This window comes from Theobroma umbraticum, unplaced genomic scaffold (genome assembly GCF_002168275.2).
Source record: "Theobroma umbraticum cultivar Fairchild unplaced genomic scaffold, ASM216827v3 scaffold_44.0, whole genome shotgun sequence".
In the NCBI taxonomy this organism is placed as follows: domain Eukaryota; kingdom Viridiplantae; phylum Streptophyta; class Magnoliopsida; order Malvales; family Malvaceae; genus Theobroma; species Theobroma umbraticum.
The window spans coordinates 3,094,621-3,111,509 of NW_018397255.1; the positions used below are offsets into that span (position 1 = coordinate 3,094,621).

A 16,889-nucleotide genomic window follows, 5' to 3' on the forward strand; every position below is an offset into this window, starting at 1 on the left:
TTACCTACAAATATGTTTTATTAATGTACTTTTTTTTTTATAAGAAATTCCTAAGCTGAAACGAAGAGGTTATTTTTCATTTACAGGGCCAGGAAAAAAAAAAGAGCACCCAAAAAGCACATAGATTCTGAGGAAGACGATGGCCGCCGTGAACACTGTGCAAAAATTAACGAGCCAAGCTCGAGCGGTTCGAACCGTGCTGGGCTCTTTCTCGAGGAGGTTCTCTTCAGATGCATTGGTGGAGGTCAAGCCAAGCGAGGTCGGCATGGTTTCCGGCATCCCGGAAGAACATCTTCGTAGGAGGGTAAATTTCAAATTTTTATTGAGGTTTTAATTAATTGGGGCATTGATTAATCGATCGCATTTTTCCTCTAATTTTGGAAGAAAATGGAAAGAGAGAATAATTAGGGCGCGTGTTTTTTTTTTAACATTGGTCGTAGGTTGTGATATACTCGCCTGCAAGAACTGCAACTCAACAAGGATCTGGGAAACTTGGAAAATGGAAGATCAACTTTATGTCAACACAAAAGTACTTTTTTTTTTTTTAATCTGATTTTTCCTTATCGTTTTTAGTTGTAGAAACTAAAATTTCTTTTTCTGGTGTGTGTGTGAGTATGTCATTTCACGGTTGGAGTATTACTCTTTAGCTGAATCTGATCCTAAGCAATTTCTAACTTCTGATGCTATAGGTAGTAGAAATTGAAAATGATAAATTTAAGCTATTCCTAATCTTCAATTATCTGTCTTTGATGGCATGGAACCGAAATTGTCCCCATGGTTTTTAACTGTTCCATACATTTCTTTGAAGATTGAATTTTTAGTGAGTATAGTTTCTATTTGTATCAAAGTTCTGTTTGGTGTTTGTTGGGTTGTGTATTCATTGGTTAAAAACTTGCTTTCTTGAACTTAGCCACAACGCCAAATTCTTGGTGCTGTCCTGAATTAGGGTCTTCTTCTTGGCCATGATGTACATAATCAATAGTTTCTTGTCACTGAATTGAATGGTTTAGGTGGGAGAACCCGTTGATGGGTTGGACATCCACAGGGGACCCTTATGCCAATGTTGGTGATGCTGCACTTAGTTTTGATAGTGAAGAAGCTGCAAAGTCTTTTGCTGAGAGACATGGGTGGGACTATGTGGTATGTATTCTCTATCCTTTTTTTTTTCACATTTTAAGTTTGATTATCGGACTAAAGTATCAAACTGTATTCGCAGAGTATTATCCCATCTCTTGTTTTGGCTTTAAAATAACAAACTTTGATGACGTTCGGTTCTTTTTTAGTCTGAATGATTCTTAGATTATGTGCTAGATTAGAAGTATTGCTTTGAACAGATATTATATCCCTGTTGTTAGATGGCATGTTCACTTGATTATTTTGTTTCAAAAATGTTTTTCTCTCTTGAGACGCTAATTGGTGGTGCATCTTGAACTTTCCTACAGGTTAAAAAACGCCAGACACCACTGCTGAAGGTTTGTGACACGTTTTTTTGCCACTATTCTTATTCTCTCACATGAGGTTATATAGGAGCATGTTGGGAATGAAGTTGTGTTTACTTAATTTAGAATCAGGTTAATTCTTTTAGCTAGGCATAAGAACAAAAAGCAACTCAAGATTCTAAAGGCTACCGAGCAAAACAAACTAGTGTGTCATTGGTTTTCAACTTTTCATGCTTAGTAATATAGGATAACTGCCTGCATACTCTTGATCCTTGACTAGACATTTTCTTTGGAATCGTAGGAATTTCTGTTGTTATATTTTCAAATGCTAATTTGACGAGTGATTGAGAAGATTTTCTGATGGCCTGTGCTAGACATTGTAGTTCTTAGTAGCCCTCTAGCAACATTGAAATCATCTAAAAGATGCTATGTTCTAAAAGCCGACATTTGACAAGTTGAAGTTACTTATTTGAGAGGGAGAGAGAGAGAGAAGTTACAGCACTTGATAGCAGCAGAAAGGACAAGCTCTTATTTTCGTTGAGACATCTAGGACAGGGTTACTGTATATGATGATTGTCTATGCTGCTAGTGTGTCCAAAAAATTCCGAAGTATGGACATTACATACAATATGTTCAAACATTACCTCTAATGTAATAGTCAAGCTACTTCTCCACTATCATATGTAATATGCTCTTGGCATATAAGCAGACGGATTTAGTTAGTTGTAAAATCTATAGTTATGATCCTATACATAGTTAAAGGACTATAAACTATGTAGTCTCCATACTATTCATTATCTAGTCAAGTCATGATATCCATGGTAGTACATCTTATTATGTGAATATGTGGTTGCAGGTTAAGTCATATGCAGATAACTTCAAATGGAAGGGACCTGTTATATCTGAAGACTGATTCCATTATCTTGCTGATCCTGTTGCTTTATTCTCCCATAATTCAAGTTATGCAACTGAGACTCAGGTTATCATGGTTGCACATTTTCTGCTGTATCTTTTGTGACAATTTGATCAAAATAAACGTGATAGATCAGCAGGTGAGATGGGTGTACCTTTTTCCCCACTTTCTCTTTGATTCATTTATGATACAGTTTGGATATAATACTTGTTTGTCAAAACCTCCATTTCCTTATTCACAACTTTCCCCTCTACTCTTATTAGGCGAACAATAAAGTTACTGATCGTCTTTATGGTGTATTTCCTAGGCCAACAGCTGTTTAGGTTGGTTGAACAGGTCCACGAGTTTGACTCCAACTTATAGCCAAGGGCAGTCTATTCCTAAACCAATAACTTGGGAAGCATAACACTAATATTAACTTGACAACAAGACCCCCAAATGTTCAATCTTCAGCATAAACCAGTAAGATTGAATCAAGTATCATTTACGAATGTGCACCTATTTGGTTTAGATTCAGATTAATGGGTGGAAAAATAAACCAAAGCAAATGTTTTGTATATGTATTCTTTGCTTAACAAGGATAGGAGGGTAAAGATGGCACCTCCTTGTGCGAAGGACTAAGAGAAGAATGAAATATTACACATAATGATCCTAATTCGACTGGTGTGAAGTGTAAATCTCATGAATTCAGACACTACTCCATGTACAATAATTCCAAGTTAAATACAGGGTGATAAAAATGATAATTATGAAGTACAAATGGCAAATGTTGCAACGCTTTGGGATGTGACTCAACATTGATCTTCAGAGCTTCAAACGAACCAAAGAAGAAATGCGAATTTATTTTCCATTTTCTATCGCTCTGTGCTACTGACAAGGTCCGTACAAATTATGTAACTAGTTAAGTATACAACAAACTTTATGGCTACAATCAATTAGAACTCGTGACAGAAACCTGATGCGGAGACAATCAGATCATGCCTTGATCAATTATGTAGTAATTTACTACAAATGATTCTCTAGCCAACAAAATGGTGAGGTTGTCCTCTTTGCAGCCTTGGTTAGCAGTGGCTAGCAGAGCACTTTTCTGTGTGGAAACCTCATTTAAATGCTCTATCAGCAGTAATTCCACTTCGATCCGGTAGCAACTTCTTCATGTAATACTTGGATTTACGAGATAGATTGATCTTTTTCCTCCTTTCATCTGGTATCATGTCAATGGTACATTCTTTGAAGCCACGCCTAACAAACCTGTAAAACCATGAGTGAGTGCTTAGTTTCTACTGATCAACAGTGACAGTTTTATATACCATAACTTGGACATAACAACCATAAATTGAAAGGGGAATATTCCAACATAACGAAACTCTCTCTCTCTCTCTCTAAGATACCATATTAACTAATAAGTTACTTCCAATTTACCATTAAATGGTGCATGGAAATGATTGCATGCTTGCAATAATGTATATTTCATAACATAAGTAGTGGGAGAAAAAAATACAAACCAATCAGCAGTACGGGTTGTCAGCAGGAAAAGCATATCCAATCCAAGGGATGATGCCTTCTTCTCTATGTAATCTGCAGAAATTTGATTGAAATCAAGAAGTGACAATAGTCATCAGGAATGATATGGTGCATTTACAAACAAAAAACCACAAACAAATATCCTGTAGTAATATCACATCAAAGTGATGCTCATAAAAATGGAAATCACAATCAGAGCTTGCTAGACTCTAAATAACAATCAGGGGTAACAACCATGCAAACCAGCATCATTCAATGCTTGAATTGTTGGAACAGTTTGCTGAACCTATCAGCAAATTTCAGCATATGTAAGCTGGCTGCCAAAAAAGGTGCTCTGTTGGAGTGTGCATTTCTATGCTATTAATTTTCAAATTCCTAAAGATGCTTCCATAAGATGAGAATTGACAAGCTCTCATATTGCATCTCTTTCAGCTCCACCATAGTAAGTAAGAAAGTATGATCATGTCCCATATGGCATAAGCAGTGAAGTTAGAGATGTTCAACATCATACCAAGTAATTTGTCTCCCTGTCCTTGTCCTCGGCATTCAGGAGAAACTGCAATACAAGCAACTTCCCCACACTTGTCCTTGTAAAAAGGAAAAAGAGCAGCGCAAGCAACGATTTGACCTTCCCTTTCCATTACAACAAATGAATCTATGGCCTTACGTAGCTGTGAAAACAAAAAGTCACAGGAATTTAATTTTCAGATACTGCTCCAACTCAATAAAATAATGGCACTTTTTCCCCTTCAATTTTGTTTGTTTGGTGACACTTGAAACAAAGGCTAATTTTAATAAATTTGATCTTTATAACCAAAGCACCCAAGATCCAGTAGAAGAAATAATCAAATAAAGCTCCAAAGTATGACCAAACTTTTACTTTTATTCCAACAACAAGCACATCATTGAAATAGCTAAATTGGTCAAACAAAAGTCTAAAAGAGCAGCACTCACCTCCTCATCACTCCTGCGCACCAATGTGCCAGACTGTTCTAAAGGTTGTATGAGTTGCTTGATACCTGCGAGATCCGTCACCTTAGCCATCCGGGTCCCTTCATATAGATCACTAAATAACAAGCAACACCCAAGTCAGAATTGATCCAAGACAGCTTAACGTTGCTTACTAAATCTCTCAACAGCATATAATATAGACTAACAACTATCAACTACATGAGGTTACTTTTCAGATCCCTAACCATTAGAAAAAGGACATTAGAGCAACATATCTGCCCAGTTTGTCTGCTGTCAAATGTTATGAAACTAATTAGTGATTTACACATGACCCAGCAACCAACTCAGAAATATCACATACTTCTGAAAACAATGTTAGTTAGAAAAAGGAAGTACGATAATACTAGAAAGTCCTCTGAAGCACCAGTAAATTCTAAAAATATGTATGTGGAACTCAACTGAAAACTTATTCTTAGCTGCATATAACAACCATTTGAGGTTTAACCCTCCACCAGAGTGGCAGAACCCACTAAAACATCTGAATTATGCAAAGATTGAGAACTCACAAAGCAAATTCAGATGCATAGGGAATTAACTACATCTGGGACATAATGCCTTTTGCATAAGGTTAACTAACAACAGACATTTAAAAATTGTAGATAAAGCCTGGAAATGAAGTTATTTATACAACAGTCACTGCAAAGAGTAAATACCTGGCCACCATTGTCCCCATTCCATCTCTTTTGAACAGTTCCAATAATAAGACCCCACCAATAGTGCCATCTAACAAATGAACTCTTTGGACACCACCCTGATAATGAAGCAGAAAATACAATTGGCATATTGTTTTTCCTTGGCAAAGCAATCGTTTTTCTGCAGGAGAGCATCTATATTTACTAAGCTGACAGACAACAATCAGAACTTACTCTGCAGACAAAAGCTGCAGCAGCCAACTCTGAAAGGTAGCCATTTAGTCGACTTAGCCGCTCCTGACCTCCAATAGCAAAGCCCTGATCTCCAGACCATAGTCCATTGCCATTATCAAAACCAACACCATTCTGAAAGGTTGGATTGTGTGTACTATTAAGAGCCTTCCCATTCTGTGAAGAGGGGACAACTGCAATAGAATCATAATGTCCAAGGCAAGTGACATCTTCTTCACCAACAGCTTTCACATATTTAGCTGCTGTCTCACTTTGCTTAGCCCGTTGACGGATTAACATATCTGCTTCTTGAAGAGGCAAGAAATTAATAAGGCGTCCATTCTCATCCAAAATTGGACCATCTATAATGCAAATCAGCTTATCTGCTCCAATAGCTAATGCACAAGCAGTAGCTACTTCATATGTGCTGAAATTTAGGAAAACATAAAGCATTAGCAATCAGGTTTAAATCATTGCAAAATAGTAATTTGGGAAGTAAAGCAAACTTTTCTTGGCTAGTACACTAAAGAAAACATATGCTTTAGTTGATTTCAAACTAGCTTAAGAAGTCAAAACGCATATGCAACCAATACAAGGAATGCTCATGCTGGAGAATTTATCAAATTTTTTTCCTATTGCTACATATACAAAGTATATTCAACCCCACAAGAGACAGTATCTTCCAGGTTTGGGTTCCCTTTCCGCTAAATCCTTATGATTGACATCTTGCTAATCCTACAAAGGCACCTATTGGAACACCAGACTAAATGACCCCTCTGTATATGAGAAAGACCAGTAGCAGCTTAGACAAAATTAAATGAAGACATAAATAAAAAAAGGGAAAAAGGTAGCTTTTCTCAATGTTGATGACCTGCCTAATAAATAATAGCTACTGTTAAATAAAATTGCAAAATATGATTTTTTTTTCCCCCCAACAGCTGCTTTAGAGTGATAAAGGAAAGGTACAAAAATTTAACAGCTTCACATAAAAATTAATCAGAAATTTCACTTCATTGGATCATAGATAGAGCAAGCTGCAACCAAATACCATTAAAAGTTATACAGCATACTTGCAATTCAAAACTTCTCCAGAGCTAGAATACCCCAGGTTGCTTAATATTACTATACAACCACCGTCAAGCCTCTCACGCATGCGAGCAACATCTACCTTCTTTACTTCACCTGTTGCTCCATAATCAACACCTTCAACAACTCCTCTTTTCTGCAAAAGGGTTCAACAAGATTCACAGAGGCAAAAATATAAGAAGTCTAACAGCAGAACACAAACCACAAACATGCTTTCATGCACCATGCATCACTCTATATGTACATATGCATAAAAGGGAAGAAGAAATATAATCCCACAAGTCAATTTACAAGGGTATAGTCATACTCTCAATGAGGAGAATATCATGCACATAAAGGCATAAACTAAATCTAAATGTTATTTTGAAAATAGAAACGTTCTGACCTTAGCTGCAAGGAAGTTTCCGCTAGCAACGCTGACACCAACGTCATGCCAACGGCTACTATCACCATGTCGGCGGATATTACATATGGAAGGTCCAGGAGAAAGTTTTGCCTCTATCATTAGACGAATCCCTCCCGCCGCTTCCATTGCTGCAGCTAGAGATTCTGAGTCTGTAATTCTATATCTGCCTACATACTTTGGTTCATGGTCTGCAAATTCCATAGCTCATTTTAACTACTACTAATCTATTTAATGTAAACATAAACAAGTTAATCATGGTTAAAGTGAGATAAAACTGAATTATTCAACCAAAACACATGCTAAAATTAGACAGAAAAGATATTTCTAAATTTGGCCAAAGCTTCAAAATTGCTAGTATTACAATTACTGAGACAAATAATACTACAAGATATTATTATAAAACTAAAGTATGAAACATATTTCTATGATCATTTTCAACAGGAAACAAAGTGAAATAAAAGAAAACAAGACATATCATTTTGGCTCACCTCTCACGGCCAAAAGCTTGTCGATCTGCACGTGAGTTCCTGGAACAATAACAAATCTGATTCCTAGGTGATGCAAAAACGCAATATCCTGAAAATTAAAAAAAAAAGAATTCAAAACCTTGAATAAAAAACGAGAAGTTTCAAATTTTTATTTATTTATTTTGTTTTTGCCTTTAAAATGGCGTCCAAAAAGGGGGAAGCGACGATTTCGCCGGAAATAATAACAACGAAAGTGCTGCCACGATGGGCCCAGAGGTAAGGCCAAGCCTCGCGGAACCACCGTACGAACTGCTTATCGTCGACGGAGTTGTAAGTCTCCTCCACGCTATCTTCCTCGTTAATCACATTGCGCTTTACAGAATCACCTCGCTTGGCCCCGGGTTCCGGTTTAAGAGACTGAGCCCGCCACTTCAAGTAGGGTTTTAGCTTTACGACGTCCTTTTTGAAGCCGTGGCGGGAGGAAAAGAGTTTGGTTCGAGCGGGAGAGAAGAGAGAGACGCGAGCCGTTGAACATGAAGCGGCCATCGTGGCGGCCCCCAGAAGTTCGTTTAGCGCGTGGAAGCCGCTACTGACTAAACCTGCCACTTGTTTTTTGTTTTTTCTTTAAAGGGAAAAATGAATTGCTGATTCTGAAGCGTGGCTGCGGACGACGAAGATGGATCAAAGGAGAAGCCGCCACGCTGAACTGTTGTCAGTAAATGGAAACGTGGGTCCCAGTCTGACGTTAGATTTTTTTTTTTGTAATTTTGTGTTATTGCTAATAAAAAAGAAATATATGAAATACGTAGTTTTTTATATATATATAATTGCTGACAATTTATTTTTTCACTTTTTTATGATTTTGTAACATAAAAATGTGATACGGGTAGGAGGAGGTTTGAATAGACTTCAATGGATTTGGTAGTGAAACTATCTTTAGGAGACCAAACATCATTTTTCTTCTTTATTTTTTTTATAGCATTTTCAATCTCAAACATATCACGTCATTGTTTATCACAGTATTAATATATCAAATTAATATTATGTGAAATAAATAATAAATAATATTTTAATTAATTATTAATTATAAAAAATTATTTAATTTAAATAAAACTATAATAAATTATTTGTATGTAATAAAAAATTAATTTTTTAAATATTTTAAAAATTATTTTTTAGTTTACTTTTGAAAATAATATGGATTTCTTTCTCTTGGCAAGAAAAAAAAAAGCAGCCATATTATGAGTACTTCCCCTTTTGAATTAACTTTAACATTTTTAAATTTTTTGGTTGGTAAGTCTCGGAAATAATAGTTCTGACATATTTTTAGTTTCCTAAATTAGATTTTGATATTACAAAACAGAAATTTTCATATCTAATAGAAGGCAAAAAATAAAAATAAAAATGAAAGAACAAAAATTAACCTTGTCAACCACGAAAAGTTAACAAAATATCTATAAAAAAAAATAACATCAAAACATTCGTTAAAGGGACACCACAAAATCACATACACTGTCTAATTTTTTCTTCCTTTCCTCTCTCATTGCTTACTCATTTCCACGACTTATTCCTATCTCAAGGCCCGACACCAATCCACCGTATATCGACAATTTGATATCGATCCACCGTGAGACTGTTTAATGGTGTTCTACCATTGAATTATTACGACTTGGATGTATCATTTATCTCATTACAAAAGGGTAAGACAAGGGACGTCAGCTTCAATCTGCTTCTATCGAAATTGGTTTGTTGTGATTCTCTGCCCCTAACCGAAGTCCTATGTTTAAAAATAAATAAATAAACACTGCTCAACTTTTCTTTATCTTGTTTAGTTTCAATGATCACCCATGGCTTAAAATTTTCCCCTGTTATTTAGCTGCAGTTATTTATAGTTAGCTGATTAAACAACATGATTTACAACTGAGAAACAAACAATTTTCCATTTGGTTTTCGGATCATAAATAGGGTTTTTCTGTTTTTAGATTAAATTCATTCATGTGATTTAATCTTCTCAGCTAAATTTTCAGCTTATGAAGCAAGAGGAGGAAAATAGGGAGAAGATTGAGAAGGAGACCTTGAGTATGGTATCCAGATACGGACTGGCGACGATTTCCCCTGACAACAGCACGACAAATGTGTTTCCTCGATGCAAAGAAGCGTAAGACTGGGCTTCCCTGAACACTTCCACAAACCTCAAATCTTCCTCCGAAATATCATAGAACTTCCCGCAGCAGCCATTGATTTCCACTTCCCTGTTCCACTCATACCCCTTCACCACCGATTTTTTCAACTCCATCCTCGCCATTCCTCTCAAACCATCATTAAACCAACTCCTCTGGAAGCTTATAAAACTGCAGAAACTCGGTTTATTACTTCGACATGAACTGCAAATACATGCAGGACTTGCTTTAGCAGCACTTGCCATATATTATCAGTTCAAACTTCGAAAAGGGCAAAAAAAAAACCTCAATTAAATGACAACGGAAGGTTTTCTCTCGAATGAGGAAAGCCAGAAAACGCGGCTAAACGATGGCGTGAAGGGGTAGGACGGCACAAGGAAAAGGGTTTAAAAAAAAATTTATAAAAAGAAAGACAAAAACAAGTTGATTGACATGGGAACCTGGGGCACACTTGTTCTTAGATATAATACATGGTGGCCCCCATGGCTTCTATGTTTCACTTGTCATCAGCTTTTGGATTTTTTAGTTTCTTTTGTGTGATAAAATGTTAAAGGAATCAACAATTATGTACTATTACATTAATTTAATCTTCATTATTTTGGGAATTTAACTTTTTCTTTTTTTTTTATTAAAGCTGATGTTCTTAGAAGAAAGAATGTGTATAATGCATGCATTATTGTAAGTATATATTCAGTTGTGGCATGATTAAAGCTAAAATCTGAATATCCCCTCTTTTCAAAAAAAAAATCTGAATATCCCCATCCCATCCCTTCTTTTTATCTTCTGGAAAAATATGCTGTATTTCTTGTTTTTTACCATGTAACTTGAAAATTTCTCTTTCCTATTTCTGCATACTACTTTTGATTTTGTTTCAAATGCATTTGGGACTCCTTTGTGGGTAAGTTCAAATGCATCAGTCCTGCTTTCAGAGGAAGGTTCAACTGAAATATGTATTCATATAAATCTATTACTACTTGTTTTTCTTGCTTCTTACTTCTTTTTATGGTAAAAATTTGAATACAAATAAAAATTTTCTTTTGTTATGAATAAATGAACGTGTTCATTAAATCTTTCAATCTTTCAAGTTCCATTCATAATTAATGTATATATTTATAATGGTCATCAATATCTTCATTAATACTATGTAACCCCTACATTTATATAACCCTATGAATAGGGCTTTGTACTTGATGAAAAAATTACAATCCATAATAATAAAAAATAGTGAGAAATGAACCTGAAGTTCTTCTTTCATGAGAAATGAACTAGAAGGTTTTTCTCAATTCTTCTCTCAATTATTTTCTTAGTATATATTTCTTTGTATTTTATATCATGTTTTGATATATAATTTTAGATACAATGGACATTCAAGAGAAAGTATTATGAATAAATAAATGTGTCTATTGAATTTTCCAACACTTCAAATTCCATTCGTATCAAGGTATATATTTATGATGGTTTATCAATATCTTCATTAATCCTATATAACCTCGACATCTATGTAATCATATAAATAGGGTTTTATATTCGATGAAGAAATTATAATAAATAATAATCAGAAATAGTGAGAAATAAATCAAAAGTTCTTCTTTCTGACAAATGAACCAAAAGGCTTTTCTCAATTATTCTCAAAATTCTTCTTTCAATTATTTTCTTATTATATCGTTCTTAATATTTTATATCATATTTTGATATATAATTCTAGCTTTTTGTGTATTATTATAAATTTCTGTTTCGAAAGTGTTATTTTTTTATTATTTGATAATTATCATTTGATTTTTTTTTTACCATTTAACGTATAGTGTAAAAATTATAGGTAAAAGATTTTCCATGAAACAAGTCAAAATGAATCGAGTTGATTTAAAATGTTTGCAAAATGTGAGGATGGAATAAAAAAAAAGTTCAAGTTTGGACCACTGATAATGGCATTGCGTTGTGCTGCAACAGACTTCAAATTAACAAAAGCTACGGAACAACGGGGTCCCTCATTTCAGTCAGAAGACGCCTCCTTTCCCTGAAACCAGACATCTAAAGAAAACGAGTACCAATGAGGAAAGGACAATATTGGTCGATCACGGACAAAAGAATAAGAGCATTATTCTCAATTATTTCAACAAAGATTCCTTAGAGCATCTAGGAATGTTCTTGTTTAATAGAATTGGAATTCTTACCCTTTTTGGTTCGGATAATTTTCAGCAAAACAACCCGATTGTTGTGTTTGTTTGGTTAAGGTATGTTTGATTAAATGCTTTTCCCTTCATCACTTTGCTTTTAGTTTGGTAATCATATCATCTGACACAAATCTAAGATATTCAAAATGTTTTGGACTCACGATGTTGTTACGGTATAATATGTTAATTATATTTATTAATTATTTTTTTATTTTTATATTTTTTTATTATATGATTTTTTTAAATTAAGGAAAGATTGAATTCTAAATTCCAGGTTTAAAGTTTTAAAGTCGTCAACGTTTCTCTCATCATTCATGAATCATGGCCATGCTCCAAATTGACGAGGAATCAAAGATCTTACTTTTCAAAAAAGGATTGCTGCATAATTTTTTGCCAAATTTTAAGTTCAATTTGACTATATTATCTTTATTCTTTGCATTACAAAATCATAAAGTTTATGAGAAAAAAAATTAAAAAAAAAACAAAAACCTAATCATAACATGAATTTATATTTGATACACGGTAAGCTATATTTATATATTATCATTTAATTATAAAATATTACTTTATAAATATATAAAGGAAAATGTTCAAAAAATTTTTAAAATAAATATTTTTAAAATTATGAATATTTATTTTTAAAAATATCAAAATTTTAAATTTATTTATAAATAATTTAACAGTATTTAATTTATAAATAATATATAAAACTTATGGAGCAACAGTATATCAAATATATACTCGTATTGATAAATTACAACTACATTGACCGAATAAGTTTTCTAGAACAGAATTTCATACTTTGTGACCACTGGCGGGAGTTGTTGAGTAAAAACAAAATCCTTTTTATCCCTTCGTTGGCAACGTTTGATTCCTCGTTCCTCTGGCAGCTAATTGCTCTGCTCTGAAGAAAATAATAATCTTTTATGGAGTGGGTCAGGCCCAAGTTAAGTCAGCCCAACTTAAACTAGGCAATTGGGCAAGCTTGAGCTCCAGTTTTAAAAAATAAGCTTACCCATTGATATTAGGGAGATGACAGCAACTTTGAGAGAAAGCAAAAATGGACAAATGTGTTCTACTTATTTATACATGAAAATGAAAATCAGTATGGAATTATGAAATTAGCATTTTTTTTAAGGAAATTAGCATATTTTATTATATTAAATAGAATATGTTTAAGAAATATGCAAATGATTTTGTGATAATGTTTCGATAGTTTGTTATTTATATCATTTTTTGGCTGAAATTCATAAATAAAATGAAGAATAAAGTATGGATGAATTGTTTCAATCTAAATGCAAGTTTGAGTTGAGTTTCCAACCTTTAATAAACTTTAATTTTTTATAAAAAAAATAGATATTTTGTTATTGGGGTACTCTTGTTTCATCTTCTAGCGGACGTGAGGAAGTTCTTATAGGTTGGTCTCCTCCCTCTGGCAATTGGATTGTGCTGAATTCGGATGGTGCATATAGAGATTCTCTTGGGCAAGCAACTGCTGGTGGCATTTTGCGTGATTCAGCTGAGGATTCGGCATAGGGGTTACACTGTTCGGTTAGGTGTTTGTACTGCATAAAGAGCTGAACTCTGGGGTGCTTACAGGGGTTTAATGTTTGCAAGGGAATTGCGTTTTCCTATGATTATCATACAAGTGGATAGTCAATTGGTAGCTCGGGCCATTACCTCCACCAGTTACCATCCATGTCGGAATTCGGATTTGATTAACGCAATTCATGGTTTGATGGAACAACAATGGGAGGTGACTATACGACATGTTTGTAAGGAGAGCAACCATTTAGCTGATTTTATAGTCAATTTAGGCTTTATTCTTGATGATGTTTTTACTGTTTTTCCTTCCCCACTAATGGGGTCAGAGAACTTACAAGGTATGATATGCAGAAAATTAATTTTTCTGGATTGATTAAAATATAAAAACTTTATTCTTCTTTGGAAATAAAGAAACGAAATGAATTACATTCCGGATTTGTTCTTCACATTACCATCTGATGCATGTAAAAATGGTCAAAATCCATTCATGAATAACAAAAGGAATCACGAAATTGAATAAGAAACTGAGATGTTCTGACAGAGGTAAGTAGAATAAATCTTCAAGTTATACATTAAAAAAACCAAATAAATAAAATCCATAGACATGGGATAAAAGTACCCTTAATTGAATCTACTTAAAAATGGACAAATGACCAAGCCCATCTCTTCATTCTCCTTAGAAACAAGCATCCAGAAGGCAACAACAGCACAGCGCTGCTAAGCTGCATAAACAACACAAGATCATGTCAAAAACGCATGCTCACTCAATTTGGCTTTTGCCACAAATCTCTAAAACACTAAACTTATGAGAAACCGATTCAATCTGAAAGAAGGTTGTTTTCCCTGGTTCCCTAACAAGTATGAATGAGTTTCAATTTAGCCTTAAACAGCAAGGCTTGACAACGTCAGCACATCCGTCGACATTCGTGACAGTGATGCTGAGAACTAATTGATAGCCGTTTGCATGGAGCAAAAGACTGAAACCCTGATGCAGGAAACCAGGGCTCATTGAGGGAAAATGATCAAAACCTCTTACCCTTTGATTTAACTTTTAACTATTCAAATATTTTAGATTATATATTTTGAAAAGGAACAGAATTCTCAAACCAAATAAAAAATCAAGATCCACATATATTTCAGTTGAATAAAAAAAGATTGTGTTTAGATTTAGACAAAGGCCACCATCACAATGCCCTGGATTCCTGGAAAACCACAGTCCCTCCTCATCATCGTATATATAATCAAATAGTCTCTATGCAGATATATTGTGTGAACCGAACATGATTTTGTTTTGTTTTGTTTTTTGCGATGGAACCAAATGGAATTATTAACAATACTAGTTTGAATGGTTTCTTGAAAGATGTAGAAGAGAAAGAGAAGAATCTTTACCATCCTTCAAGAAAACCTGTTTCCTGCTGCTGCTGCCTTGGCGGAGGTGCTGCGTACTGTGGAGGCGGGTAGGGGTAAGCTTCAACTGGGTACCCTGGCGGTGGATATGCATCCTTTGGAGGATACCCTGCAAATCCATAATAATGATAACAACATTAACCAAAAGCCCCATCAGATAAGAAACCTTGCTAGAATGGTTTTCAACCTTCCAAAAGAAAACCAAAAACCAAGAACCCTATCAAAATCAGAGTTAAATACATGCCTTGAGGAGGAGGAACGCCAACGGGAGGCTGCTGCTGATTGTAGTAACTCATCTTCGCTCTTTTTCCTTCTTCAAAGTCTTTTCTTTCTCAACAGATTTCTTGGTTTCAAGACCGTTATTTTTTTCTTCTGATCAAAGAAAAAGAAAGACTCCGATCAAAACAACAAAACCAACCCTGGACTTCTCTCTGAGGATCGGGGATGATCTTAGAGGTAACTGACAACTCGGTAAAAGCGTAAGCCTGAGGAAGCCTGAAAGAAGTTTATGATGACTAGAGATGCCAAACCGACTCTTCACTCTTCAGGGTACCACTACAAACACGGCTTTTCCAGCTTTTAATGATGAAGAAAAGATAAAGATCGAACCCATTAAGTAAAGGGGATGGAATCTTTCACAGTTCAACGAATATTTGAAACGTGGTTTCCAGTTGCACCTAAAACTTCGTTTTACTTTTATTCCAATTCTAGAGTGGAACCGCCTATCCAGGTAGCCGCTTCAAATCAAGCCAAGCCTCCTTTATTATAAAAAAAAGAAAGAAAGAAAATTATGAAAATATTTTCCAATTATTTTTGAGGCAATTATTTATTGTTTTGCAGTCCAGCGGAGCAGAGGGAACATTGGAGCATTTCAAAAATTAAAATGCCTTTTCAAGGCATATGCATTTTACATCACGATCGATTCGGTAAAGATTATCCGTCCGTTGCATGATTTGATGTGAAAGTGAAATTCACATTTTGCCAGTTTGACTGTATATTTCAAATTTTTATGCATCATATTTCTCTCTTTAGCTTTAATAATTCAATATTCGTTTGGATTTTTGTTGAAACACAAAAATAAATTGGCTTTTCTTTTTCTTGTACTAGTTTACTTAATGATGTTTATTAGTATTTAAAGCGATTTGAAAAGTTTCTTTTCCATTTTTTTAATGTGAATGTAATTAAATGAACAAAGAGATAGAAAATATTATATCAAAAATTGTGTTTAATATAGTTGGTACCTTATTAATGAAATCGAAAAACAAAAAGTATATTTTGACTTTAAAAAACATAATTATAGTTCCTTTAATGTCATAAAACTTATTACTTATCAACCACATATTAGCTTGGTTCATTACACTCATTTTATATCCAAAATAATTATATTAAAATATTAAGTTTATATTTAATATACGATTAATGTATAATATTTATATATTATTACTTAATTATAGAACGATCAGTTTTATAAATTTATAAATAGCTTAGTTACTAAGTATCGCTTTATAAATATATAGAAATAAAACATTTAAAAATCTTTTAAATTTATTAATTAATACAGTAGTAATATTTAAGTTATTGATAATATATGAACATTTGAAGTGATTTTTTATCTTTATTTGAGGGGCACTTTTTTGACTTTGAACTAATTGGGTTTCAACTTTTTAAATCAATAATCAACTGAGTTTGAAACTTTGCTCCAACTGACCCCGTTTATCCATCCCAGCTCTACGCTCGCTTGTCTAATTTGTGAAGCCGATTTCTGAATTCGAAAAAGAGAGGGGCCCCCCACTCCTGCTCTAGTCAAACTTACATAACATGAAACGGCGTTCTCTGCTAATTTAGTCAAGAGTCTCCCCCTTTTCTCTTTTGGAACT

At 34.2% G+C, this 16,889-nt stretch overlaps 3 protein-coding genes across 4 annotated transcripts; 1 reads left to right on the plus strand and 2 right to left on the minus strand.

Annotated features, from left to right (window-relative positions):
• Positions 1-49: 49 nt before the first annotated feature.
• On the plus strand, positions 50-2,572 carry FRO1 (NADH-ubiquinone oxidoreductase-like protein). Its single transcript, XM_021445328.2, has 5 exons — positions 50-304; positions 441-529; positions 1,011-1,140; positions 1,443-1,472; positions 2,296-2,572. Exons 1-5 carry the CDS (start codon positions 140-142, stop codon positions 2,350-2,352), a joined length of 471 nt encoding a protein of 156 aa, XP_021301003.1. The 5' UTR covers positions 50-139; the 3' UTR covers positions 2,353-2,572.
• Positions 2,573-3,031: 459 nt separating this feature from the next.
• Positions 3,032-10,552, minus strand: LOC110429339 (putative amino-acid acetyltransferase NAGS2, chloroplastic). Of its 2 annotated transcripts, none has more exons than XM_089782337.1 (10): positions 9,784-10,552; positions 7,731-7,818; positions 7,222-7,430; positions 6,821-6,972; positions 5,754-6,177; positions 5,541-5,638; positions 4,831-4,942; positions 4,388-4,547; positions 3,858-3,930; positions 3,032-3,603 (listed from the first exon to the last, which is right to left on the minus strand). In XM_089782337.1, the coding sequence occupies exons 1-10, from the start codon at positions 10,132-10,134 to the stop codon at positions 3,453-3,455; spliced, it is 1,818 nt and encodes a 605-aa protein (XP_089638463.1). In that variant the 5' UTR covers positions 10,135-10,552; the 3' UTR covers positions 3,032-3,452. The 2 variants fall into 2 exon arrangements, with proteins under 2 accessions (XP_089638463.1, XP_021301002.1); XM_021445327.2 differs by lacking the exon at positions 9,784-10,552 and adding an exon at positions 7,902-8,373.
• Positions 10,553-14,093: 3,541 nt separating this feature from the next.
• Positions 14,094-15,708, minus strand: WIH1 (cysteine-rich TM module stress tolerance protein). Its single transcript, XM_021418824.1, has 3 exons — positions 15,257-15,708; positions 14,995-15,121; positions 14,094-14,327 (listed from the first exon to the last, which is right to left on the minus strand). The coding sequence occupies exons 1-3, from the start codon at positions 15,306-15,308 to the stop codon at positions 14,282-14,284; spliced, it is 225 nt and encodes a 74-aa protein (XP_021274499.1). The 5' UTR covers positions 15,309-15,708; the 3' UTR covers positions 14,094-14,281.
• Positions 15,709-16,889: the final 1,181 nt, after the last annotated feature.

What these genes read in the sequence shown, in the direction of transcription:
- FRO1 (XM_021445328.2), top strand. Translation starts at nt 140, where the DNA reads ATGGCCGCCGTGAACACTGTGCAAAAATTAACGAGCCAAGCTCGAGCG. An exon ending in AAGAACATCTTCGTAGGAGG is followed by an intron (nt 305 to 440) that starts GTAAATTTCAAA and finishes CATTGGTCGTAG; the next exon opens with GTTGTGATATACTCGCCTGC. An exon ending in GCCAGACACCACTGCTGAAG is followed by an intron (nt 1,473 to 2,295) that starts GTTTGTGACACG and finishes ATGTGGTTGCAG; the next exon opens with GTTAAGTCATATGCAGATAA.
- LOC110429339 (XM_021445327.2), bottom strand. Translation starts at nt 8,255, where the DNA reads ATGGCCGCTTCATGTTCAACGGCTCGCGTCTCTCTCTTCTCTCCCGCT. An exon ending in CAAGCTTTTGGCCGTGAGAG is followed by an intron (nt 7,431 to 7,730) that starts GTGAGCCAAAAT and finishes TGGAATTTGCAG; the next exon opens with ACCATGAACCAAAGTATGTA. An exon ending in GGAGAAGTTTTGAATTGCAA is followed by an intron (nt 6,178 to 6,820) that starts GTATGCTGTATA and finishes CCTAAATTTCAG; the next exon opens with CACATATGAAGTAGCTACTG.
- WIH1 (XM_021418824.1), bottom strand. Translation starts at nt 15,308, where the DNA reads ATGAGTTACTACAATCAGCAGCAGCCTCCCGTTGGCGTTCCTCCTCCT. An exon ending in TGGCGTTCCTCCTCCTCAAG is followed by an intron (nt 15,122 to 15,256) that starts GCATGTATTTAA and finishes ATGGATTTGCAG; the next exon opens with GGTATCCTCCAAAGGATGCA. An exon ending in ACAGGTTTTCTTGAAGGATG is followed by an intron (nt 14,328 to 14,994) that starts GTAAAGATTCTT and finishes TTGTTTATGCAG; the next exon opens with CTTAGCAGCGCTGTGCTGTT.